This window comes from Geotrypetes seraphini, chromosome 2, assembly GCF_902459505.1.
Source record: "Geotrypetes seraphini chromosome 2, aGeoSer1.1, whole genome shotgun sequence".
Classification (NCBI taxonomy): domain Eukaryota; kingdom Metazoa; phylum Chordata; class Amphibia; order Gymnophiona; family Dermophiidae; genus Geotrypetes; species Geotrypetes seraphini.
The window spans coordinates 314017106-314042970 of NC_047085.1; the positions used below are offsets into that span (position 1 = coordinate 314017106).

The following is a 25865-nucleotide window of genomic DNA, read 5'->3' on the forward strand; positions in this document are numbered from 1 at the left end:
GTCTCAGCACAGACCCTTGGGGAACCCCACTATTTATCCTTCTCCATTGAGATTATTGATTATTTTACCCTATTGTCTGTTTTTCTGTCTTTTAACCAGTTCTTAATCCATAGTAGGACATTACCTTCTATCCCATGTCTTCCTCAGAAGTCTTACATGAAGTACTTTGTGTATCTGGATTTTCAAAAGGCATTTGAAAATATCAACTGGCTTACCTTTAGCCACATGTTTATTCACCCCTTCAAAATAATGTAGTAGAGGTTGAGGTAAGATTTCCCTTGACTGAATCCATGCTTATGTATATGCTCCATAATTTTGTTCTTTATTATAGTCTCTACCATTTTGCCTGGTACGAACATTGGACTGACTGGCCTATAATTCCTGGCTTACCTCAGGAACCATTTTTAAAAATTGGCGTTATATTGCCCACCCTCCAGTCTTCTAGTACCGTGCTGGAATTTAAAGATAAATTATTAACAATAGCTCTGCAAGTTCATTTTTCAATTCTATCAGTACTCTGGGATGTATACCCTCTGATCCAGGTGATCTGCTACTCTTCAGTTTGTCAAATTGCCCTATTGCATTTTCCAGTGTTACAGAGATTTGTTTCAGTTTCTCTGACTTATTAGTATTGAATACCATTTCTGACACTGGTGTCTCCCATATGTCTTCTTCTGTGAAGACCAAAGCAAAGAATTCATTTAGAGCTCCTTTTACTAAAGTACGCTAGTGTTTTTAGCACGCGCTAAATGAAAAATACTAACGCAAGCTCTATGGAGGCGTTAGCGTTTAGCGCATGCGGTATTGTAGCACACGTTAAAACCGCTAGCGCGCCTTAGTAAAAGGAGCCCTTAATCTTTCTGCTGTCTTCAGGCCTTGTCTTCCCTGAGCACCCCTTTTATTCCTTGGTCCATAGATTGGCTTTTTGCTTCTCATATACTTAAAGTTTTTTCCTGTGTGTGTTTTGCCGCCCATGCAGTCTTCTTTTCAAGGTCTCTTTGCTTTTCTTATTAGCACCTTGCATTTGACTTGCCATTCCTTATTCTGTTTCCTATTATTTTCAGTCAAATCTTCCACTTCTTTACCTCACTTGTTAACCACACTAGCTGCCGTTTGGTCTTTGTTCCTCCTTTTTAATACATGGAATATATCTGGTCTAGGCTTCCAGGATGGTATTTTCGAGTAACATACACGCCTGATGTAAATTTTTGACATTTGCAGTTGCTCCTCTAAGTTTCTTTTTTTACCATTCTCATTTTCAGTCCCTCTTTTTTTTTTTTTTAGATAAATGTTGTTGTAATGGATTTTCTGTGTGTACTTACTCCATAAATATCAAATCTGATCATGTTATGATCATTGTTATCAAGTGGCCCCAGCACAATTACCTCCTACCCAAATCATGCGTTCCACTAAGGACGGCCTAGAATTGCTTTGTCTCTTGTTGGTTCCTGAATCAAGCAGTCCTTGATTATTTCATCAAGAAATGTTACGCCCTAGCCTGCCCTGATATTGCATCTACCCAGTCACTATCAGGGTAATTGAAATCACCCATCATTATTATGTTAACTCAGTTTGTTGCTGTCCCTAATTTTTGATAACATTTTATCATCTATCTGTTCATCCTGGTCAGGCAAACAGTAGTACACTATCATTTTACTTTTTACGCTTGGAATTTTTATGCAATTCTTATGTTCTCCATCATATTCAGGATTTCTCCCTCTCACTCCTTTCCACCTCTTTGTTACATCTGTCCTTTCCTCTCTTCAACTCCATGTCCAACAGTTCTTTCTCTCTGCTCTCTCCCCCCCATGTACACTATCTTTCCTTCCCTCCCGTTTCCCTGTGCATTAGCTTCCCTTCCTTCCCTCTCATCCCCCTATGCAGCAGCTTTTCTTCCTCCCCATCTTGGGACTCTCTCATCAGTGCCTTGCAGCATCAAGTCCCAAATACTGCTAGCTACTAACCCAGAAGTCTCTTCACAGCGGAGAGGCTTCTGGCTTAACAGCAAGCAGTATATAAGAATTGCTGCCGATGCCGTGACAAGTTCAAGCAACCCCATCGAGAAGGTAGGAGATTCTGCACAGAAAAAGGGAATTCTGCGCGACTGTACAATTCTGTGCACATTCTGCTTTGCATAGTCATGCAATATTCTGCCAGGAGTAAATAGGTAAGCTCAGGGTCTTTATTTTATTTTAACTTTAAGTGTACTTTGCTCCAATCTTGCAAGCAACTTCCCAGTAAATTGTTATCCATGAAAATTTCTCTTGTCTCTGGAGGACTTCCAGAGACCTACTTAAAATCTAATTGCACCTGAGGCAATGAAAGGTAAAGTGATTTGCTGAAGACCACGAGGAGCATCAGTGGAAGAAGTAAAATTTGAACTTTGACTCACAGCTTGTTCTCTAACCACTAGGCTACTTATGACCTAAGTATTTAAACCAACAAGCTTAAAGGAGGTAATTTTATAAAGTCATTTTTGTGCATATATGGCCTTTTGTAAAACTCTTGACCCACAAGTTGACAGCTCCTCCCAATAAATTAACTTTAAACAGCACCAACAAAAAGTTTAATTAAATTTTGATTGAATTTTAAGGAGCCATCAATATCACGTGGAACAAAATAACTTTGTGAATCAAGCAGAGATTTAGTTGCAGCAGCATAAATGTATGTATATATGTTGGCATGATGGCATATATTGTGCTGGTAGGTATGTATAGAGATGGAGTTTGGGCAGAATGTATATGAAAGTCACAAGTACACGTGTAGATTATAAAATATGCAGCATTTCACTTGTACTTACAATAAAAGATGTAGATATGTGCTCCTAAACCCACTCTTGAGCAGTTGTAAATGTCTGCACCTCTCTGTAGATATCATTTCTACCACTAATATTTTATAAAGACACATAAGTACCTATTTGTCTTTTATAGATAACTGCCTATGTAAACTCCTGCTTGCCCTCTTACCTTAGAAACCTCCTATTAAAATTACCTTTGGTGTGTAGAAAGGTTTGTAGTTCTGCTAGGTTTGTAAAAGAGAAGGAAGTACATAGATTTGATAAATTATGAACTCCCTGCTCAGTATTCCATCTTCATGTGATGACCCTCTCTGTAGTTGGTAACTTCTGTTACTTTAGTCCAATGAAAAGATTATCAACAATAAGTTGTGAGCCAGTGTTAGATGTCATCCGTTTCTATTATAAACTATTATTTAGCCATCTCTATCCACAAGCAGATTTGCTGATGAGTTTCACACTCTGCATAGCTACAGCTATCAGTGTGCCTGGCTTTTCTTCATCTATATTTTCATGCTACACTGATAATTCAGCTGTTTCTGTTGTTGATGGATCAGTAGCATGGAATGTTGCTACTATTTGTATTTTTTGACAGGTACTTTTGACCTGAATTGACCACCATGAAAACGGGATGTTGGACTAGATGGCCATTGTTCTGACTTAGTAAGGCTATTCTTATGTTCTTATGTATATTTAGCCAGAAAACATACAAAACAAGATTCCAATGTGAATGAAGAATGGAAAAGTATGTTTGGGTCATTGGAACCTGCTAACATCACGCAATCAGCACCCAGAGCCCAAGCACCTCCTGATCAAGATGGGACCCAGACTGGAAAACCCTTTCGCTCAGAATCTTCTGCTGGCATTTCTGTCCCTCTGTCATCCTCTCCTCAGGTACTTCAGTAACTTAAGTTATTACTCATATGCCATGTTTTTTTTTTTGTTTTTTTTTTGGGGGGGGGAGTGTTTCCCCTTCACTTTTGTAGTTTTAAAATTGTTCCTTTGTTCAAAAAATGTTTTGCAGCTTTGTCTTATCTCTGATTTCTCTGAGAAAACTGAAAGATATTTAAGTGTATGTTGATGGCTAGGGGAGGAGAGCAGAGATATCCCTAGGATTGTAGTGATTGTCTGGACTTTATCACTGATTAAGATCTTGCTTAAACTATTTTTTTTTTCTGTGCCCTGATTTTCCCTAGAATGGCAATAGAATATTTTTCTTAAATGGATTATCACACATTTTTTTAAAAATATTACAATAAAGGAACATTGCAATTAGTTGACATAAGCAGTTGACTTTTTGAGATCAATATCTGTCTGTCCTTCTTTGCAGTAAGCCTTCATTTGTGACCGCTTGGGTATTTCCTCTATTTTATAATCCCCCTTTTTTGTCTAGTCATTGCAGTAGCAATTTTTGACTAGGAGACTTGCATGAGAGCTCTTTCCCATATTTTGCAGTCATGGACCTTGAATCCAGCTATTAGGTGTCAATGTTGCACAGTGATAGAGGCTCCCTCAATCAGGGGCTATGACAGTTGTCTCTGTGGGAGCCTTGAAGTGGAAGACATGATCCAGGAATGGAACTCAGGTCCTAGGTGTGAAATATTACATAGCACTGGTACTGAGACATCTGGCCAGTCACAGAATTTGATGCTTAATTCCACCATATACACACAGGGCCTGACATTGAGATTATGGGAGACAGCCCAGCTACCTCCCTTGGTCTGTGGCGGTCCAAGATATTCAGTGCATTTCCTTGGTTAGCGTAAAGCACAGTAAATGAGTACAGCCTTTTCTATCTTGTGCAAAGAACTTCTCTTCTTTTGTCTTGAGTTAATTTCATTTATTTATTTTTTTGGGAGTCTAACTGCATTGCAGTTTGAACAAAAATGTTATCATTGTGGTTTACAACAAAAGTATACAATCTAGAACTATTTCAATAACAGTCTTTAAAAATGGGTGGCAAAAGAGAATGGGTTGGAGATGAATAGCAACAATATATCAGTAACAAACATCAGGCTCTCAGTTGAAAAAAAGCTCTGGAATTAAAGATGAAAGGGGATAGATTCAGAAATAACCTGAGGAAATACTTTTTCGCAGAAAGGATGGTGAACCAATGGTGGAGCCTTTTGGTGGAGATTAAAACAGTATCTGAATTCAAGAAAGCTTGGGACAAGTACATAGAATCTCTAAGGGAGAGTAGATGGCATGGATGGAGAGACTGGATAAGCCATATGGTCTTTTATCTGCCTTTATTTTTCTCTTTTTTTATAACCTGAAATGAAAGAGATGGGCGGGAAGAAAAAACTTTCATAATTTTTCCCCTGTGATCCTAAAAAAGAATACCTATCAAAGGAAAAATGTTAGAATACATTTAGCATTTTTTGTTTCCCAATTAGAAAATCATCTAGTTTTTGTAACCTTTCCCTTCCTCTCCTTGTTAACTGAAAAGTTTTAAACATTCATGTCTTTGGAGAGGTCTTATGTTGGTTCAGTGAATTTTTGCAAGCTCTAAAGAGAATAAGCTTCTGTCTACCAACTAAGGTGTGTGTTTGTGTGTATGTGTATATGTATGTATAAATTCCTTACATATGTAGTACAGTATCAGAGAAACAAGAGACATTTCTTCCAGTGCAAAATATGAATATGGCACATGCCAGGGATGGTGTTAGGAGGGTGCAACTAGGTCAGTTATTCTTGACTCTGTGGCCAGAGGGAGCCCCAAGTCTGCCAGAAGTTGAAGGTGGCACAGCCAGCCTGGAAATAGACTTTCTGTCCTGTGCTCCAGCCATGTCTAACACCAGCTCTGGCAAGATGTACGTTCCAAATCTAACATATTCTATTTACAAAATAGAAAATACATTTTTCTTCTATCTTTTTGTTTGGTTGGTTGTTTTATTTTTCAAATCATATTGGTCCCAGTCTCTGGTTTCTGCTTCCGCCTTTCTTTTCTTAACTCACTTCAGGGTCTTCTGTCCATCTGACATATCTTCTCTCTCCATGTCCACCGTCCATCTTCCATTTGTGTCTCTATATTTCCTTGTCCAGCATCTCCCGTATTCATAGCTCCATATCCATTGTCATCCCTCTGTGTCCCTATGCCCCCCATGTCCAGCATCTCCTGTCTGTGTTCCTATTCTCCCTCCACGTTTAGTATCTCCAGTCTGTATCCAGCATTGCCTCTCTATTTTCATTTTTTCCCCACCCCCATCCTCCATGATATGTGTGGATGCCATATGGACACAAAGGGGCATCTCCCCTTTGTATCCCAGTCCCTATGCTCCCACCTAATGCCCCTTATCCCCCCTCTGTTTCTGTATTTACCTTTGTCCAGCTGCTCCTCCTCTCTCTTCCCTCACACCAATGTGTTCTTCTCTTTTACCCCACCCTATCCAGCCTTTTTCCCCCCCTCTTCCCCCTTGCACATCAGCACCTCTTTCTAAGTCCTCTCTCTCCAGCCTTCTCTTTCTCTATTGGTCCAGCATCTCTCTCCTTTCACTCTAGCACTGCCTCTGCTTCCAGCCCCCTCCTCTGCAGGTCCAGTACCTATCTCCCTTTCTTCCAGCCCTTCTTCTGCAGGTCAAGCACTTCTCTCTCTTCCCTCTAGCCACCTCCTCTGCAGGTCAGGCACCTCTCTTCCTTCAACCCCCATTCTCTCCAACCTCCAGCACCCTGCCTGCACATTAGCACCTCTCTCCCTCCAGCTTCCTCCTCTTCTGCAAGTTCAGTGCCTCTCTACCTCCTCTCCTTCCCTGTGCCACTGCAGGTCCATCATTGGTGCTCTCCCTTTCCTTTCCTCAACTCCTGCAACGGTGCTTTTAACTTTACCTGGCCAGTGCTGCTTGACAGCAATTCAAAGAGGCCTGTTCTGGGGCCTTCTGTTGGCTATGTCCTGCCCTGATGATGCAACTTCCTGTTTACTCAGGACAGGATGTGGCTGATGGAAGTCCTTGGAGCAGGCCTCTTTGAATTGTTGTTGGGTAGTTCCGGCAAGGTAAAGTTTAAAGCACCATGACGGGGATTGAGGGAGGGAAAGGGAGAGCACTGATGCTGGACCTTCGATGGTGCAGGTAGGGGGATTAAGTGAATTAGTGAGTGGCGTGTTTTTAATGTGATTAATGCATTAAAATTATTAACGTTATAATTTTAACATGTTAATTGTGTTAAATATGCAGCTCTAATATATACAGTGATGCCTTGGAATCCAAACTTAATCCGTTCCAGAACCCCGTTTGAGTTCCAAAACGTTCGCATTCCAAGACAATTTTTCCCATTGAAAATAATGGAAACTGGATTAATCCGTTCCTGGGTCCCATAAACTCTAATACACTGGATTTTAGGGGCAGAAACACACACATACAGGCACAGATTGGGAACCGGATTCTGTAACCAATGTCCATGTTGCAGATGTTGGTTACAGAATCGGGTTTTAAATGCCCCACCCCTCTCCCCGGACATCCCTAACAGCCCCCCCCCAAAGATCGCCGGCAGGAGGGTGCCCAAACCCTCCTGCCGACAAAACCTGCGATCGCCGGTAGGAAGGTGCTCAACCCTTCCTGCCGACAGAACCCGCCCCCCCGAAGATCGTCGGCAGGAGTGTTCCTAATTCCTCCTGCCGGACCACCCAACGCCCCCCCCCCTAAGATCACCAGCAGGACGGTACTCTCCTGCTGGACCCCCCCCCCCCCCAATGAAAGCCCCCCCCTGAACCCCTCCTTGGGCTTACCTCCAATTTGGCCGGAAGGCAACTCGTATCTTCCGAGTCCAGGCTCCTAAGGCCCCTCCCGCTTTAGGACCCTCCTACCATGATCATCGGCGGGGGGGGGGGGGGGGGCAGACTGGCGGCCTTAGCTGCTTTCGCTATGTCTGGGGAGCATTTTTTTTTTTTTTTTAAAGTGCCTCCCGATTGGCTGATTAGACAGTTGTAGGACGCCTACAGCTGCCTAAAATTGGGAGCACTTTGCAGAATTAGGGCCACAATGTGCATGGTGTTCGAATTCCAAAGTAGAGTTCGGATTCTGGGGCAAAATTTACTACAAAAAAAAGTTTGGATTCCAAAACGTTCTAGTTATGGAACGTTCGGATTCCGAGGTTATTTAGTTAATTTACAAAGTAAAAATTTTTCTGAGAATGAATTATGATTGGTCTTCCAGGATTGGTAGATAGAGGGTAATTGTGATTTAATTGCGATTTAAATTGTGATTTGTGATCTTTTTAATTGTGATTTAAAGGCAACTGATGGAACAGTTGTGCTGCCTAGAAAGCACACTTCACAGATTTTCACCAGCACGACCTTACCATCTACCTGTCAAATTCGCATCACTACATGCAAAACAGAACTCCAGCAATTAGTGCAGCAGAAGCGAGAACAGTGCAGTGCGGAAAGGATAGCCAAGCAGATGATGGAGAATGCTGAATGGGAAAGCAAGCCACCTCCGCCAGGTAACCCCAGGACTCGGTGTCAGGTCAAAAGCACGCCGGGACAAAGGTGCGCCCAGACAATTGAGCGCAGCGCGCGCCGCTCTAAATTACTGTTTTTAGCGCTCCGGGGGGCGTGGGGGGGGAACCCCCCACTTTACTTAATAGACATCGCGCCGCATTGTGGGGGGTTGTAACCCCCCACATTTTACTGAAAACTTCACTTTTTCCCTGTGTTTAGGGAAAAAGTTCAGTTTATAGTAAAATGTGGAGGGTTACAACCCCCCAAACCCCCATAACGCTGGCACAATGTCTATTAAGTAAACTGGGGGGGTTCCCCGACAAAACCCCCCGTCGGAGCCCCTAAAAACTGTAATTTAGAGCGGCGCGGCGGTGCGCACTGCGCTCAATTGTCGGCGCGTGCTTTTGTCTTTCGCGCCGTTGTCTATGAACCCCAGGATTCAATAGACTGAAAAGAAACATCCATATTTCCAGAATATACTTTACATGTGCTTGTACATTAAATTATCCCAGGACAAGCAGGCAGCATATTCTTTACGCATGGGTAACGTCACCGACGGAGCCCACGGTACGGACCTTTTTACTAGAAAGTTCTAGTTGGCCGCACCGCGCGTGCGCGAGTGCCTTCCCGCCCGACGGAGGAGTGCGTGGTCCCCAGTTTCTTCGTTTCCGCGGAGCGAAGAAGACGTGTGTTTTTCAACGTCGTTGAAATACTCCTTTTGCCTTCCCGCTCGCGTTCTTTTTTCGATTTTTTCACCTTCGGGTGCTTTTTTCTTTCTATAAAAAAAAAAAAAAAAATTCCTTTCTTTTTGCTTTATTTTTCGTTCCTGCCCCGGCGGGGCCTGTTAGCACGATCCAGGCCTCGGGGTTTGATTTTGCGGAGGCCGTGTTCCCATTCATGCCCCCGCAGCCCGGTTTTAAGAAGTGCCAGCGGTGTGCACGCCCGATCTCCCTCACTGACCCACACAACTGGTGCTTACAGTGCTTGGGACCGGATCATCGGGCGGATTCCTGCACCCGCTGTGCCACTCTTAAAAAACGCACTTTGAAGAATCGTCAAATCCAACAAAATCTACTTTTCGGCACCGGCCCGACTATGGATTCGACCTCTTCATCTGCGGCACCGTCGAAATCGACACCGACCACTTCGACACCGCCTGAGTCGACATCGGCGCCCCCGGCGCCAGGTAAGCCGGCTAAGAAGCCTTCCACCCTTGAGCGCCCTCCCACTTCGGGGACGACACCAGTCCTTTCGGCTCCACGCCGAGCCAAAAAACGCTCCACTCCGATTTCGGTGAGTGCCTCGTCATCGGCCCCCTCATCGCCGGAGTGTAGAGCGGCACCCATGGAACCAAAGAAGAAAAAAGTGGTTCCGGTGCCTCCCCTGGATGACCGCATTGCGGCCATCCTCCAGGACAAGTTGCAGGAACAACTCCACAAGCAACTTAAGCAGCTCTTACCCTCTATCTTGGCACCGCTGCTCTCGGTACCAGACCGGCCCGAGCCCCATACCGTCCAACCGGTATCCACTCCCTCGGTACCTATGGACTCCTCCATGCCCATTCTCTCGGCACCGCATCTCCATTCCCATGCCGAGGCTATGGCCTTGACGACGACCGATCCTCCTCGGGACCGGGCAGGGCACCGGTCTCCCCACGACTCTGACCGGCACCGTACTTCTCGGGACCGAGACAGACACAGGTCTACATCACCCGGTAATGTCTCGGTACGCTCAGGCAAGTCTTTGTCTAAAACTCACCATGCCGAGCCTTCCACTCCAGTCTCTCGACACGCACATACCGATGTCAGAGACCCGGACCTATGGGAACAATCCCCTACCGGTACCGAGGAGGATGCATCGTCGTCGGATGAAGAGCCTTCGGCACCCGATACCGCATCTAAACCTGAACAATCTTCCTTCTCAAAATTCCTCAGGGAGTTGTCGGGTGCTTTGTCTTTGCCTCTGGAATCTGACTCTAAGAAGTCACAAGCTTTCCTGGAGGCATTAGATTTCGATCAACCTCCCAAAGAGTTCCTAAAGTTACCCGTGCATGATATCTTACGGGAAACTTTTTATAAAAATTGGGAGAACCCGCTGACTGTTCCTGGGGCCCCCCGTAAATTGGACAGCCTCTATAGGGTTATACCAATCCCAGGATTTGATAAACCCCAACTCCCTCATGAGTCTCTCCTGGTGGAGTCCACTTTAAAAAAGACTCAGGGCTCCAGTGTCTATGCCTCCACCCCTCCTGGCAGAGAGGGCAAAACTATGGACAAGTTTGGCAAGCGGCTCTATCAGAATGCCATGCTTGCCAACAGGGCAAACAACTACTCGTTCCATTTTTCATTCTACCTCAAACATCTGGTAATGCAACTCTCCGCCATGCAAAAGTACATGCCAGAGCATAAGGTTCCACTTTTCCAACAGCACGTCTCTAGCCTGCTTCAACTAAGAAAATTTATGGTGCGCTCTATCTATGACTCTTTTGAGCTCACCTCCCGTGCATCTGCCATCGCCGTGGCCATGCGCCGCCTGGCCTGGCTCAGGGTCTCTGATCTGGACGTCAACCATCAAGACCGATTAGCCAACGCCCCATGTCTTGGTGATGAATTATTCGGAGAGTCCCTGGATACCACCACGCAAAAACTCTCTGCCCATGAGACCAGATGGGACACTCTCATAAAACCTAAGAAAAAGGCTCCACCTGCTCGTCCTTACAGGCCACAAACCTCATATCAACGCAGGTTCTCCGCTAGGCCGCTCAATCCACCTCCACAGCAACCTAGGCGGGCCCGCCAACACCAGCACACCCAGGCTCGTGCCCAGTCTAATCAACCGGCCAAGGCTCTTCCTCCTGCCAAACCATCTCAGCCCTTTTGACTCCTCTCTCCAGGGCTTAGCCAGTCTTCCACCCTCATTGCCTCTTCCTCAGCCGATCGGAGGCAGGCTCCACATCTTCATCAGCCGTTGGGAGGTCATCACATCGGACCAGTGGGTCCTAAACATCATCCGCCACGGCTACTCTCTCAACTTCCAGACTCTTCCACCAGACAATCCTCCCGTAGAGTCTGCTTCTCTTTCAACTCAAACCCCCCTCCTCCTGAGGGAGGTCCACTCCCTCCTTCTACTCAATGCCATCGAAGAAGTACCTCTGGAACAAAGGGGCCGGGGATTCTACTCCCGTTACTTTCTAGTTCCAAAAAAGACAGGAGACCTACGTCCCATTCTCGACCTCCGGGACCTCAACAAGTGTCTCGTCAAGGAGAAGTTCAGAATGCTCTCCCTTGCCACGCTGTACCCGCATCTCTCTCGGAACGACTGGCTATGTTCCCTGGACCTCAAGGAGGCCTACACTCACATCCCAATCAATCCATCCTCACGTCGCTACCTACGATTCCAGGTGCACCATCGCCATTATCAGTACAAGGTGCTACCTTTTGGCCTGGCATCATCTCCCAGAGTGTTCACCAAATGCCTCATTGTGGCGGCGGCCTTCCTCAGGTCTCACAACCTCCAGGTGTTTCCCTACTTGGACGATTGGTTAGTGAAAGCACCTACGTCTCCACTTGTGCTACAAGCCACTCATCATACCATCTCTCTCCTCCATCTTCTGGGGTTCGAGATCAACTACCCCAAGTCGCATCTGTTTCCCACACAGCGACTTCAGTTCATCGGAGCGGTTCTCGACACCACACTAATGAGGGCGTTTCTCCCCTCCGATCGTCAGCGAACTCTGCTCCGCCTGTGTCGTCAGGTGCTCCTTCATCACTCCATTTCTGCCAGACAAATGATGGTCCTCCTGGGCCACATGGCCTCGACGGTACATGTGCTTCCCCTGGCACGACTCCACCTCAGAACACCTCAATGGACTCTGGCCAACCAGTGGTCACAGACCTCGAATCTTCTTTCTCATCCCATCTCTGTGACATCGTCTCTTCAGCGATCTCTACAATGGTGGTTGGACTCCTCAAATCTTTCCAGGGGCCTTCTTTTTCATCTGCCCCCGCATTCCATGATCATCACCACGGATGCCTCCCCTTATGCATGGGGAGCTCACCTGGGAGACCTACGCACCCAAGGTCTTTGGACCCCGCAGGAGCGTCTCCATCACATCAATTTCCTGGAACTACGAGCCATGTTCTATGCTCTCAAGGCCTTCCAGCACCTTCTTTGCCCTCAGGTTCTGCTTCTGTGCACGGACAACCAAGTTGCCATGTACTACATCAACAAACAGGGCGGCACCGGATCTCGCCTCCTTTGTCAGGAGGCTCTTCGCATTTGGACCTGGGCCACGGCCCGCAGTCTCTTCCTCAAGGCTGTCTACATCCAGGGCGAACAGAACTCCCTGGCCGACAATCTCAGCCGCATCCTTCAACCTCACGAGTGGACTTTGGATCCTCCCACGCTCCACTCCATCTTTGCTCGCTGGGGCACTCCGCAGATGGACCTATTCGCAGCTCCTCACAACCATCAGCTGCCCCAGTTCTGCTCCAGACTCTTCTCGCCTCATCGTCTGGCCCCGGATGCATTCCTTCTCGACTGGACGGATCGGTTCCTCTATGCCTTTCCTCCTCTACCTCTGATGTTGCGGACTTTATCCAAACTCCGCAGGGACGGAGCCACCATGATCCTCATAGCTCCCCGGTGGCCTCGTCAACACTGGTTCTCCCTTCTACTTCAACTCAGCTCCAGGGAGCCCATTCCTCTACCTGTGTTTCCTACTCTACTTACACAGCAACATCAGTCTCTACTACATCCCAATCTGTCTTCCCTCCACCTGACAGCTTGGTTTCTCTCGGGCTGACCTCTTCAGGAAATCTGTCTCAGCCTGTCCGTCTCATTTAGGACGCCTCCAGGAAACCGGCCACCCTCCAATGTTACCATCAGAAGTGGACCAGGTTCTCCTCTTGGTGCCTCCGTCATCATCACAATCCCACCTCCTTAGCGGTGGAAACTGTTCTGGACTACTTACTCTCCCTGTCCAACGCAGGCCTCAAGTCTACCTCAATCAGAGTCCATCTCAGTGCCATCACGGCATTTCATGAGCCTGTCCTAGGAAAACCTCTCACGGCTCACCCTCTGGTTTCCCGATTCATGAGGGGCCTCTTCAACATCAAACCACCTCTGAAGCCTCCTCCGGTCGTCTGGGACCTGAATGTGGTTTTGTCTGCCCTCATGAAACCTCCCTTTGAGCCACTTGCCACAACTTCGCTCAAATTTCTGACATGGAAGGTTCTTTTCCTCATTGCCATCACCTCTGCCAGGAGGGTTAGTGAGCTTCATGCACTGGTTGCCGATCCACCGTTCACTATTTTTCACCATGACAAGGTGGTTCTGCGCACCCATCCAAAGTTCCTTCCAAAGGTGGTCTCAGCCTTTCACCTCAACCAGTCCATTGTTTTGCCTGTGTTCTTCCCGAAACCTCATTCACATCCCGGAGAACAGGCATTGCACAGTCTTGACTGCAAGCGTGCCCTGGCTTACTATCTCGATCGTACAAGGGCTCACCGCTTGTCCCCTCAGCTCTTCCTGACCTTCAACCCGAATCGTTTGGGTCGACCGGTCTCTAAACGGACGCTATCCAACTGGCTTGCAGCTTGCATCGCGTTCTGTTACGCTCGGGCCGGTCTGTCACTAGACGGTGCTGTCACGGCCCACAGGGTAAGAGCTATGGCCGCTTCTGTTGCTTTCCTCCGTTCCACACCCATTGAGGAAATCTGCAAGGCGGCCACCTGGTCCTCAGTTCACACATTCACTACTCACTACTGTCTGGATGCTTTCTCCAGACGGGATGGGCACTTCGGCCAATCTGTACTTCAGAATTTATTTTCATAATGGCCAACCATCCCTCCTCCCTCTGTGTTAGCTTGGAGGTCACCCATGCGTAAAGAATATGCTGCCTGCTTGTCCTGGGATAAAGCACAGTTACTTACCGTAACAGGTGTTATCCAGGGACAGCAGGCAGATATTCTTACGTCCCACCCTCCTCCCCGGGTTGGCTTCTTAGCTGGCTTATACTAACTGGGGACCACGCACTCCTCCGTCGGGCGGGAAGGCACGCGCGGTGCGGCCAACTAGAACTTTCTAGTAAAAAGGTCCGTACCGTGGGCTCCGTCGGTGACGTCACCCATGCGTAAAGAATATCTGCCTGCTGTCCCTGGATAACACCTGTTACGGTAAGTAACTGTGCTTTAAGTACACTGTTGTGAAGGTGTAGTATGGTGTTCCACAGACATTGTTGAGCTGAGGGACACTAAACATTCTGGAGATCACTTTCCCACTCTGGAGTAACTTCCATAGGCTGGGGCTGTTCTAATGAGGACTCTACACTGCTCTCGACAGCATCCAGCATTTCCATGTCATCCTTTTCCTGAAGGCTAAAACTTTCCTCTAAGTTATTCTGGCAAGCCTGCTGCCTGTCTTTGAGTGCCTCTCTTTCCTGGGTGTAGTGGGGCACACCTTGATAAGGCTTTACTCTCCTCTCAGTAAACTGCACCCCAAGGTCTGATTTGACAGCTAACCTCTCTCCTGTTAATTTTAGAGTTTTTACTTTTACCCACATCCCTGTCGTTCTCGTGGGTTTGGGATGCCCTGGCACCTTCTGGGCAAGGAATATAGGTCCATTTCTGGGTCTGCTTAGGGCACACAGGTGTTTTGGATGGCTCTGTGCTACCCTGCCCATGACATAGGAATAGCTTTACTGGGTCAGACCAATGGTCCATCTAGCCCAGTATCCCATCCCCACAGCGGCCAATCCAAGTCACAATACACAGAAAAACCTCAAACAGCAGCAATGTTACATGTTACTGATCCAGGGCAAGCAGTGGCTTCCTCCATGTCTATGGACTTTTCCTCCAGGAACTTGTCCAAACCTTTTTAAAACAAGCTATGTTAAATGCTCTAACCACATCCTCTTGCAGTGCAATCCTGAGCTTAACTATTCTCTGAGTGAAAAAGCATTTCCTCCTGTTGGTTTTAAAAGTATTTCCATGTAACTTCAAGTGTCCTCTAGTCTTTGTAATTTTTGATGGAGCAAAAAATTGATCCACTTGTACCCGTTCTACACTACTCAGGATTTTGTAGCCTTCAATCATATCTCCCCTCAGACGTCTCTCTTCCAAACTGAAGAGCCCTAACCTCTTTAGTCTTTCCTCATCCAAGAGGAGTTCCATCCCGTTTATCATTTTGGTTGCTCTTCTTTGAACCTTTTTTAGTTCTGCTATATCTTTTTTTTGAGATAAGGTAACCAGAATTGAACACAACACTCAAGGTGAGGTCTCACTATGGAGTGATACAGAGGCATTATAATATTCTTAGTCCTGTTTACCATCCCTTTTCCAATAATTCCTAGCATCATGTTTGCTTTTTTGGCCACTGCTGCACATTGGGTGGAAGGCTGCTTTTTTGGCTGCTGCTGCTGCACATTGAGTGGAAGGTTTCAGCTTATTGTCTACAATAACACCCAGATCTTTTTCTTGGGCACTGACCTCCAAAGTGGTCTCTAGCATCTGGTAACTATGATTTGGAGTATTCTTCCCAATGTGCATCACTTTGCATTTGTCCACATTAAATTTCATCTGCCGCTAGGATGCCCAGTCTTCCAATTTCCTAAGGTCTGCCTACAATTTTTCACAGTACACATGCGTTTTAAGAGCTTTGAACAGTTTAGTGTCACCTGCAAATTTAATCACTTTGCTTGTTCCAATTTTTAGATCATTTATATATAAATTAAATAGCACCGGTCCTTGTACAGATCCCTGTGGCAATCCACTATTTACCCTCCTCCATTGAGGAAAAAGTCCTTTTAACTCTACCCTCTATTTTCTGTCCGATAACCAATTCCTAAACTACAACTGAACACTTCCTCCTATCCCATAACTCTTTAATTTTCTCAGGAGCCTCTCATGAGGAACTTTGTCAAAAACGTTTTCTGAAAATTTAGATATACATCAACCAGCTCACCTTTATCCACATGTTTAGTCACACCTTTAAAGAAGTCAAGCAAATTGTTGTGACAAGGCCTTCCTTGGCTGAACCCATGCTGACTCTGTCCCATTAAATCATGTTTGTCTACATTTTTCACAATTTTATTTTTTATAATTGTTTCCACTTTTTTTTTCTCTAGGATGGCGGCCTAAAGGTTTGCTGGTAGCGCATCTTCATGAACATAAATCTCCAGTGAATCGCATTCGGGTCTCAGATGAACAATCCATTTTTGCTACCTGCTCAAATGATGGAACTGTGAAAATCTGGAACAGTCAAAAAATGGAAGGAAAAACCACCACAACCAGGTTGGTACTGTACATAATTAAAGAAATGGCACTTCAGTTTCATAGCAGCTCAAACTGACCACTTTCTGTGGCAGGGCTGAGTCAACTAGGACTCCCAACTGGCAGCATAAACAAACAATAGAGAGGGTAGTTGTGAATCTCCCCATGGAGCTAGCAGGTGCAAAAGTATTGGGTGCTTTGGTGCACAGTGCGGAACTTCGTGAATGCCATTTTCGGACCTTGCTGAGAGCCTATGCTTCCCAGAGCCGGGCCTACCATATGGGATGTGTCCATACTCCTTATTGTCTCACCTGCCATTCGGAGGTGAATTCTTATTTTCATGGTCTTTGGGGATGTGAGAGTGTTCAGAGCTTTTGGGGGGCCCTGGCTTCCTTTCTTCAGGGTCTCTTGCGAGTTTCTGTTCCTGTTTCTGTTAATCATATGTTATTTGCTCATTTTTCCTTGTTTTCTGTGTACACATCTGCGGAGAAATTGTTTTTGAGCAAATGTTATATTTTGGGGAAAAAATGTATCTTGAATTTTTGGCTGGCGGAGGTTCCTCCCTCCTTTTGGTATTGGCGGAATAAATTACATGCCCTTTTTGGATGGGAGGCCCTCCTGGCTTCTTCCTCTCGCCGCTGGAGTAGAGACTTTGTGCACATTTGGACTCCTTATTTGGACAGTTTGTCTCCCCGGATGCGCAGTCGTATCTTGAATAGCCTACATGCATATTCTATTCCGCCTGTCTGATGTAGGGGGGTGGGGTTGGGGGGGGGGGTGATGGGCGGGGTTTTTTGGGGGGGTTGGGCTACTATGTAACCTGAGAGGACATCAGAGTCCAGTCCTCTTGGGGGTAGGGAGCTCTGTTTTCTATATTTGAAATGTTTTTGCCCTGCTGTGTCGTTGTGATCTGGTTGTTGCTTAATAAAAACAGATTTCACATAAAACAGAAATGCTGTGTAGAGGTTCCCTTTCAAAACTGACTAGGAATTTCATTCCAATTCCATAACTTCTCTGAGGTTCATTGATCTCTCCCTTGTTTTTTTACCATAATTGTCTTCTCTCCTATCAACAATTTGTATTTCTTTTCCCATCCTTTCCTCTTGTTTTAATATGTTTCGTAAGGTTTAGTTCTTTGTTTGTTTTGTTGCCCCTTAAATTTTGTAATTTTACTGATGTGTTCATCACTTAGAATTTTGAATAAGCGATCAATCAAATTTATAATAAACTTAGAACTTGATATCTCTCTTCAGCTCCAGCTGGCTTAATTCATTTGCTTTGCAGGCTTAAGCAATGTAAGATATAAACCTACAAAAGCAGGCACAGGGGTTTCAGACTGAAATTTCTGTGTGTACTATTGCCAACAAAAATGAATGGGTAATACCACTGAAAATGCTGGTATTTTTGCCAGGTGCCCAAGATTATTTTATTTTATTTATTTATTTAGATTTCTATCCCATTGTCTCCCAGGAGCTCAGAACATGTTACAGGTTTAACATACATAATTTCTGTATAAGCTTACGATTCAAGTTTTTATCCTAACTTGATACATACTAGGATCTAATATTAATATGCAAAATATACAGTTTACTGGTTACAATTTGCTATAATTGTCCTTAACGGTGCAAGGTTTTCAGTACAAATTATATCCTAATTTGAAAAACAGAAAGTTACAGTGTATGATACAAGATATCATTATGTGACACATATGGGTTCTGGTACCAATATACATTTCTTTGTAGTCTATCGGTCAAAGGTAGGGGTTTAGGTGAAGAGGTATGTCTTATCATTTGGCAAATCACTTCAACTCTAGAAATGTTTTCAGATGCTAAGGCTGTAAAAAAACGTATTTTAAACCCAAGTATTTCACAACACACTTGCAAGCATTTTCAGAAGTCGTGCGTGCGGCTTCTCCAAAACTTCTCCTCTGATGCAACTTCCTGTTTCTGCTTGGGCGGCTTGTATCAGAGAAGTTTCAGGGCAGCTGTGTTCGTGACTTATGAAAAGGCTTGGGCCGCTCGGAGAGAGAAAACTGAAAATTGCCAGTGGAAGTGAAAGGAAGAGAGGGAGGGAGGAAAATGCCCCAATGAGGGGAAGAAATGACCAGACCATGACGATCGGGAGGGAGAGGGCTGCTGGACTGTGTCATCGTGAGGACTCTGACTGGGAAGGGTGATAAGTGAGGCAACACGTGCAAGATACTTAACTACAGGGACAAGGTCATTCATTGCTCCATGGGGCGTTGAATGGCCTTGTCCCCATACCTGCAGCAACCAGTTTTTTTCTTCCCCGTTCTGGCAGATTACCTGCTGCTCACCGGCACAGGAGCTATCGTTTTTATTTAATCCACAAGCTTGCATATAGGGACCCCTGAGGAAGACAATAGTGTCGAAACATGGACCATGTTGGGCCCATATGTTCTCAGTGGTTCAGGCCTTAGACATTTTAATGTGGTTTATCTATTTGTTCTTTTTTAAAAAATTCTTTATTCATTTTATCTCTTACAACAAGTGTATAATTAATTGACATATTGAAATGTATAAATCACTTGAATTTTTTATCATTTTAACCTTAATACATAACCTTAATACATATTGATCTCTTCCCTCCCATCCCTTCCACATTATATCAAATCAAATATATCAAAGAAGAAATCTTAACCAAAGAACCAAAATTTACCCAAATTCAGAACTCTCTCCCCCCACCCTTCTTGTGCATTTATATTTGTATTGGAAAAATGGTATTCATTCATTGTAAAATTTTGTCAATGGCCCCCAGATCTCTTTAAATTTATTATAATTTCCTTTTTGTAACGCAATTGTTCTTTCCATTTTATAAACTTGACATAACGAGTTCCACCAGAAACAATAATTGAGTCTACTCCAATTCTTCCAATTAGATGTGATATATTGTATGGCGACCCCTTTCATAATCAATAAAAGCTAATTATGTTTTTGTTGAAATTTGGCTCTGTGTTCTCATTGACATACCAAATAGAATTGTATCATAAGACAGAGCCACAGGATTCTCCAATAAACAATTGATTTCCAAAAGGCTAAAATAAAGGGACAGTAGAATAATAAATGATCTAGAGTCCCAACTTCGAGATTACAATGCCAGTATCTATTAAACTTGGAACTATTAAATTTTTGTAATCTAACTGGGGTCCAAAAAGCTCTATGTAAGAGAAAAAGCCAAGTTTGTCTCACAGATGTGGACACTGTAGATCTCATCCTCCAAGACCAAATTCGTGGCTATTGAGACGCAGTAATTTGATGCTTAATCTCAATGCTCCAAATATCTCTAAGACCATTTTTAGGCTTCTTTTTAACTAATCCGTTTATCAATTTATATCACTGTGTGGCCTGATGTCCAAGGAAGTCCACCTGAAAGCATAAGAACTCTAAACTATATTGATTGTTAAGAGTTTTCCATTCAGGGAACCCCGCCTAAATGGCCTGCTTCAATTGCATCCATTTAAAACTTTGCAAATTATTGAGGCCATATTTATATTGCAACTGTGAAAAATCAAGCAGTTTACTATTTAAAATAACATCATCCAAAATATGTATCCCTGCAATCATCCAATGCTTCCAGATGACCTTAAATCCGCCAATTTGAATCTTGGAGTTTAGCCATATAGTCTGATTTGTTGATTTATATACTGGAACTGGTGTTAAGTTACTAATATATCGTAATGTTTTCCATGTATCCATTAATATTCTGTTTTCCTTATATAATCTAGGCATTTTGATACTGAGAACATGACATAAACGTAGGGGAAACATGAGTCGCCATTCCAACCATAGCCAGTCTGGGGTATTTATCTATGAGCTCTGGGAGGACCCAATACATACCCTGGCATAAGATATAGGCTTGATGATACCTATAAAAATTGGGAAAATTTACCCCACCCTCTGTAATTGGTTTTTGTAGATACTAAAGCGATTCTAGGAGTTTTACCTAGCCAAACAAATTTTGTAAGAATACTGTTTAATTTTTTATAAAAGGACCCTCTAAAAAAAACTGGTAACATACTCATTTGATAACAAACCACAGTATCATCATTTTAATCGTTTGGACTCTCCACCACCAAGAACGATGTAAAGGATTCCATTGCTTGCACATTTCTGTTACCTTCTGCAATAAAGATTTTTCATTCTCTTTCATTGTGTCTTCCATCGTATTTTTTATCCAAATTCCTAAATATTTTAAACCATCTTCTTTCCATACAAAAGAAAATGAATCAAACAATCCTTTTGTACAATGCACGTTTAATGGAAGAACTTCTGATTTACTCCAATTTATCTTGTATCCTGAGAATTTTCCAAATTTCTCAATCAATTCAAGTAAGCATGGAATGGTTGTTTCAGGATTTCTGAAATGAAGCAGTATATCATCTGCATACGCAGAGACCTTGTATTCCCGATCTGAATAAGGAATACCCTGTATCTCCTTTACTTGTTGAATAGCTAATAAGGGTTCCAAAACAATATCAAAAAGCAAAGGAGACAGGGGGCAGCCTTGCCAACCCCCTCTGCAAATTAAAATGTTCTGAAACATTATTATTAATATACAATCTAGCAGAGGGGAGCTATACAATGTTTGAATCATTTGTATAAATCCTGAACCTATTCCAAACCATTCCATAGATTGATACATGAAGGTCCATTCCACCCGATCAAAGGCCTTCTCTGCGTCCAAGGACACAGAAAAAGCCGGATCTTTCATGGCTTTTGTTAAATTCAACATTTGAAAAGCCAATCTGGTGTTATTAGATGAATGTCTCTTAGCAACAAACCCAGTTTGGTGCATATCAATAATAAAAGGGAGAGCCTTGGCTAAGCGTAAAGCCAATATCTTAGCCAAAAGTTTCCATCAACATTGATTAATGAAATAGGCCTGTAGTTTGAAACCAAAGTGGGATCTTTATTTGGCTTTGGCAAAACTATAGTTAATGACTCTGCCATAGTACCTATAATGCAACCTTTAGTTAGTTGAGATTGATATAAATTTAATAAATGAGGTAACAAAGTAATTTGAAATGATTTATAAAATTCTACCGTGAAACCATCACCACCTGGAGCGGATCCAACTCTTAGAGACTTCAGCACTGTTTCCAATTCTTTTAATGATATAGGCTCATCTAAACTTCTTTTAATATGTTTAGGAATCTTTGGTCCATTAATTAACTTCTAAAATTCTAATCCATCCTTTTCCCTATTGTCATAAGGCTCAGAAGAAAATAAGTTTTTATAAAAATTTAGGAATTGATTTAAAATAACTCCAATTTAAATATGTGTAAAACTTTTATCATCCTTAATTGCAATAATTTTTGTTCTTCTTTTCTTTGCTTTAAGATAATTTGCCAATAATCTTCCAGCCTTATTTGAGTTTCCATAATACAGAGTCTGCTGATAAAACAAATCTTTCCTTACCAATTTTGAAGATATTTCATTATATTTACCCTTTGCTTTTAATAAAGCCTGTAGAGTACTTTGCTCCCATTTATCGATCAATCTAGACTCTAGATTTTTAATTTCTTTTTACAAATTAGAAAATTGTTTAAGTTCTTTTCTAATAAACACAGAATATGAAATAATATTACCTTTCATGGTAGCCTTAAAGGCATCCCATACACTTTCCATGGAGATTTCTTCTGATATATTAATTTGAAATAATTCATTAATTTTTAATTGAAATTCTTCAAGGAACTTTGTATCCGCAAGCAATGTATTATCGAATCTCCATACAGATCTATTATTTTCTTGTTAAGCAAATTTAAATTAAATCCATATACCACCATGATTAGACAAAATGATTGGATCTATGGAGGCCTTTGTCACCTGCTGAACTATTTGATTTGAGACAAAAATATAATCAATTCTTGAAAAAGACTTATGAACATGTGAACAAAAGGAAAATTCCTGATCATTAAAATGAAGTATTCGCCATATATCTTTCAAATCACAAGAATATACCAAATTATCTAATCTTAATGATTTCATACATTTGCTCAGTTTTTTTAAATCCATCAATGGGTCCATAACAGCGTTAAAATCTCCAGCCACTACTATTTTAGAAGCATCCAGTGGGAGTATCAATTGCTGTAGTGTTTTAAAAAATTCATTTTGGTTTGAATTGGGAGCATACACATTAAATAATGCCAGGGTATTATTTCCCATACTCATATCTACATGTACCTATCTTCCTAGGGGATCTGAACCAATTAAATGAAAATTACCTGTACATTTCTTATTTATAAGAATAGCTACCCCTACTTTTTTCCCTATTGCTGGGGCGCCTGACCCGGACCTCCTTGATGGTAAGGTCTATTTGGATAGTTTGGATTTGCCCCGCCTATCGATCAGTGACTCGGATATGTTGGACTGTCCTCTTACGGCTGAGGAGGTGGAGAGTGTGATTCGTGCGTGCCCGTTGGGCAAGGCACCGGGACCCGATGGTTTTCGGGGGGAATTTTATAAGCTGCTCGTTTCCGAGATTGCCCCGATTTTGTCGGAGATTTTTAATTTGAGTGTGGCTAAAGGTTTTTTGCCCCGTTATTTGAACCTTGCGCAGATTATCGTTTTTCCCAAGCCGGATCGGGATCCGGTTTTGCCGGAATCATATCGCCCTATTTCCTTGCTGAATTTTGAAACGAAATTGATGGCTAAAGTATTGGCCAATCGTCTGGCCCGGGTGCTGCCTTCTTTGGTGTCTGATCAGCAGGTGGGTTTTGTACGTGCTCGCCCGGTGTCCAAAAACATTCGTCGCATTTTGTTGGCTTTGGAGAAGGCTGGCGTGGAGGGCACCCCCGCCCTACTTATTAGTTTTGATGCTGAAAAGGCCTTTGACCGGGTGGGGTGGGGGTTCCTCTTTGCTGTGCTTCGTGCGTACGGATTTGGCCCTTTCTTTTTCAATGCTCTTCAGGCGCTATATGGTGATCCAACGGCGCAGATCTCGGTGAACGGGGGCCTTTCGGCCCCCTTCCCAATTCGTAGGGGTATCCGCCAGGGCTGCCCTTTATCACCCTTGCTTTTTGCTCTTTATTTGGATCCGTTGATTCGGGAGCTGCAATCTAATGTGGACATCTGTGGCCTTCAATTGGGGGCCACGCATTTTAAGGTGGCAGCTTTTGCGGATGATATTTTGGTATTTTTGTCTGATCCACGCCGCTCCTTGTCTACTCTCTTGGAGAGCGTTCGGGAATTCGGGGACTTCTCGGGATTTGCACTGAATCTGACTAAATCTGAGGCGCTGGCCTCTTCGGCGGGGCTCCGGGAATCCTGGGGAGGGACTTTTCCATTGAAATGGGCTGATTCTTCCTTTAGATATCTGGGAATTTGGCTTTCTATGGATGTGCGGGAACTTTATAGATTGAACGTTACGCGTCTCTTGACTTCTATGGGATCAATTCTGGCTTCTTGGCGAGATTTGCCGCTCTCCCTGATGGGGAGAGTACATCTCTTTCGGATGGTGCTCTTCCCTAGATGGTTGTACGTTCTGCAGACGCTTCCTTTATGTCTTTTGCAACGGGACATTCGGACCTTTTACTCTTTGCTCTCGCGGTTCTGTTGGGGGGGCCGGAAGCCTAAGTTGAGGTGGCGCTTACTGGTGGGCTCGTGGGTCTAGGGAGGCTTTGGGGTGCCGAATCTCAGGTTTTATAACTGGGCTTGTCTATTGCGGCATATTCGAGATTGGGCTTTGGGTACCGCTCTCTATACGGACATCTCCTTCGAGCGAGATTATTTCTATCCTGCTCATCTCTTGTCTCTTCTTCACGCTCGGTTGGTGGAGGTGCCTATTCCTGGTAGGCGTAGTGTCTTGTTCCGCCCTCTTTGGGAGGTGTGGCGGCGGATTCTTCCTCTTTGGCATCAGGACCCCCGGGTTAGCGTGTTGTTGCCTCTGGCCGGTAATCTTTCTTTCCCTCCGGGGTTGGTGCCTTCCATTTTTGGACGATGGCGGGCTAAGGGATGTGAATTTCTCTTTCAGGTTTTGCGAGAAGGCGGGGATCTGCAGTCCTGCGTTGATTTACAGCATGGGGGTCTTCCCTCTCTTGGTCTTGCTTACGCGCATTGTCAGTTGCAGCACTATGTGCACTCACTTCCTAGAGCCTCCCTTTCATTATCCTTTGGGACGCAATTTAGGGCTTTTTTGGAGGGGGGGGGGAGAATCCGGAACCTCAGATCTCAGTTTCTTTTTTTCAGAGGAGGCTTGTGGCCCTGGGGCCTCCTTATGATTTTTCCTCCGTTTTGGAGGCTTGGCGGAGGAATTTGGGGAAGGAGCTTGGGGCAGATTGGTTGCTCCGCGCTATACGCCGGGTCCTGGCCTTAGTATTTAATGCGGAACTGCGTGAGTGCCATTACAGGACCCTGTTGCGGGCCTATACCTCCCAGAGCCGGGCCTTTTATATGGGGTGTGTGGATACCCAGTTCTGTCTCACCTGTCACACTGAAGTGAATTCTTACTTTCATGGCTTTTGGAGTTGTGAGAGTATACAGGGATTTTGGGGGGCCTTGGCCTCCTTCCTGCAGGGCCTTCTTCGGGTTCCTGTCCCTCTTTCTGTTTATCACATGTTGTTTGCTCACTTCTCTGCCTTTTCTGTTTTTTCTTCTGCTGAAAAATTGTTTTTGAGCAAATGTTATATTTTAGGGAAGAAGTGTATCTTGAATCATTGGCTGGCCGATGTTCCTCCCTCCTTTTGGTATTGGAGAAACAAACTACATGAGTTGCTGAGTTGGGAGGCCCGGCTGGCTTGTTCCTCTCGTCGTAGGAGCAGTGACTTTATTCACACTTGGTCTCCTTACTTGGACAGTTTGCTGCCGCGAAGTCGTAGTCAAATTGTGAATAGATTGCAATTGTATTCTGCACCACCTGTCTGACCTGGGATGCTTTTCTGTTGGGGTAGGGGGGAGGAGGGGTTTGGGGGGGAACAGGGGTTGTACGGGCCTGTTGGGGGGTATTTGGGTCTCTTCGTTCCCTGAGAGGACATCAGAGTCCAGTCCTCTTTGGGGGGGGGAGGTGGCCTCCTTTGACTGTTTTGGGATGTGTTACAATCCTTTTCTGCATTCTGTAGCTGTGAGTTGTTGTTCTATGTACCAATAAAAAAAAGTTTCATAATATTATTATTTTGAGTCTCCTGAATATATACCATTTTCCCAGTTTTAAAACTTTGTACATAAAATTTTCTCCCTCCCAACCCACCCAAACCTTCCCTTTCACCCACCCTATTATAAAAAGTGAAAACTTGAAAACACACATATTAGATCAGGTAATGAGAAAACCCCTGACAGACTAACCTTAAATCCTTTTCCGGAAATAAGTCACTTAAAGAATCATAATAATTCATCTAATATTTTATCCA

General features: G+C 44.1%; 1 protein-coding gene across 2 annotated transcripts in view; it reads left to right on the forward strand.

The window, feature by feature from the left end:
- Positions 1-25865, forward strand: part of PIK3R4 (phosphoinositide-3-kinase regulatory subunit 4) — a 155368-nt gene that overhangs the window by 78916 nt on the left and 50587 nt on the right. For both annotated transcript variants that reach the window (XM_033930022.1, XM_033930023.1), the window contains 3 exons: positions 3492-3688; positions 8023-8233; positions 16357-16522. In XM_033930022.1, the coding sequence (XP_033785913.1) occupies positions 3492-3688; positions 8023-8233; positions 16357-16522 (574 nt within the window). The remainder of the gene's footprint in view (positions 1-3491; positions 3689-8022; positions 8234-16356; positions 16523-25865) is intronic.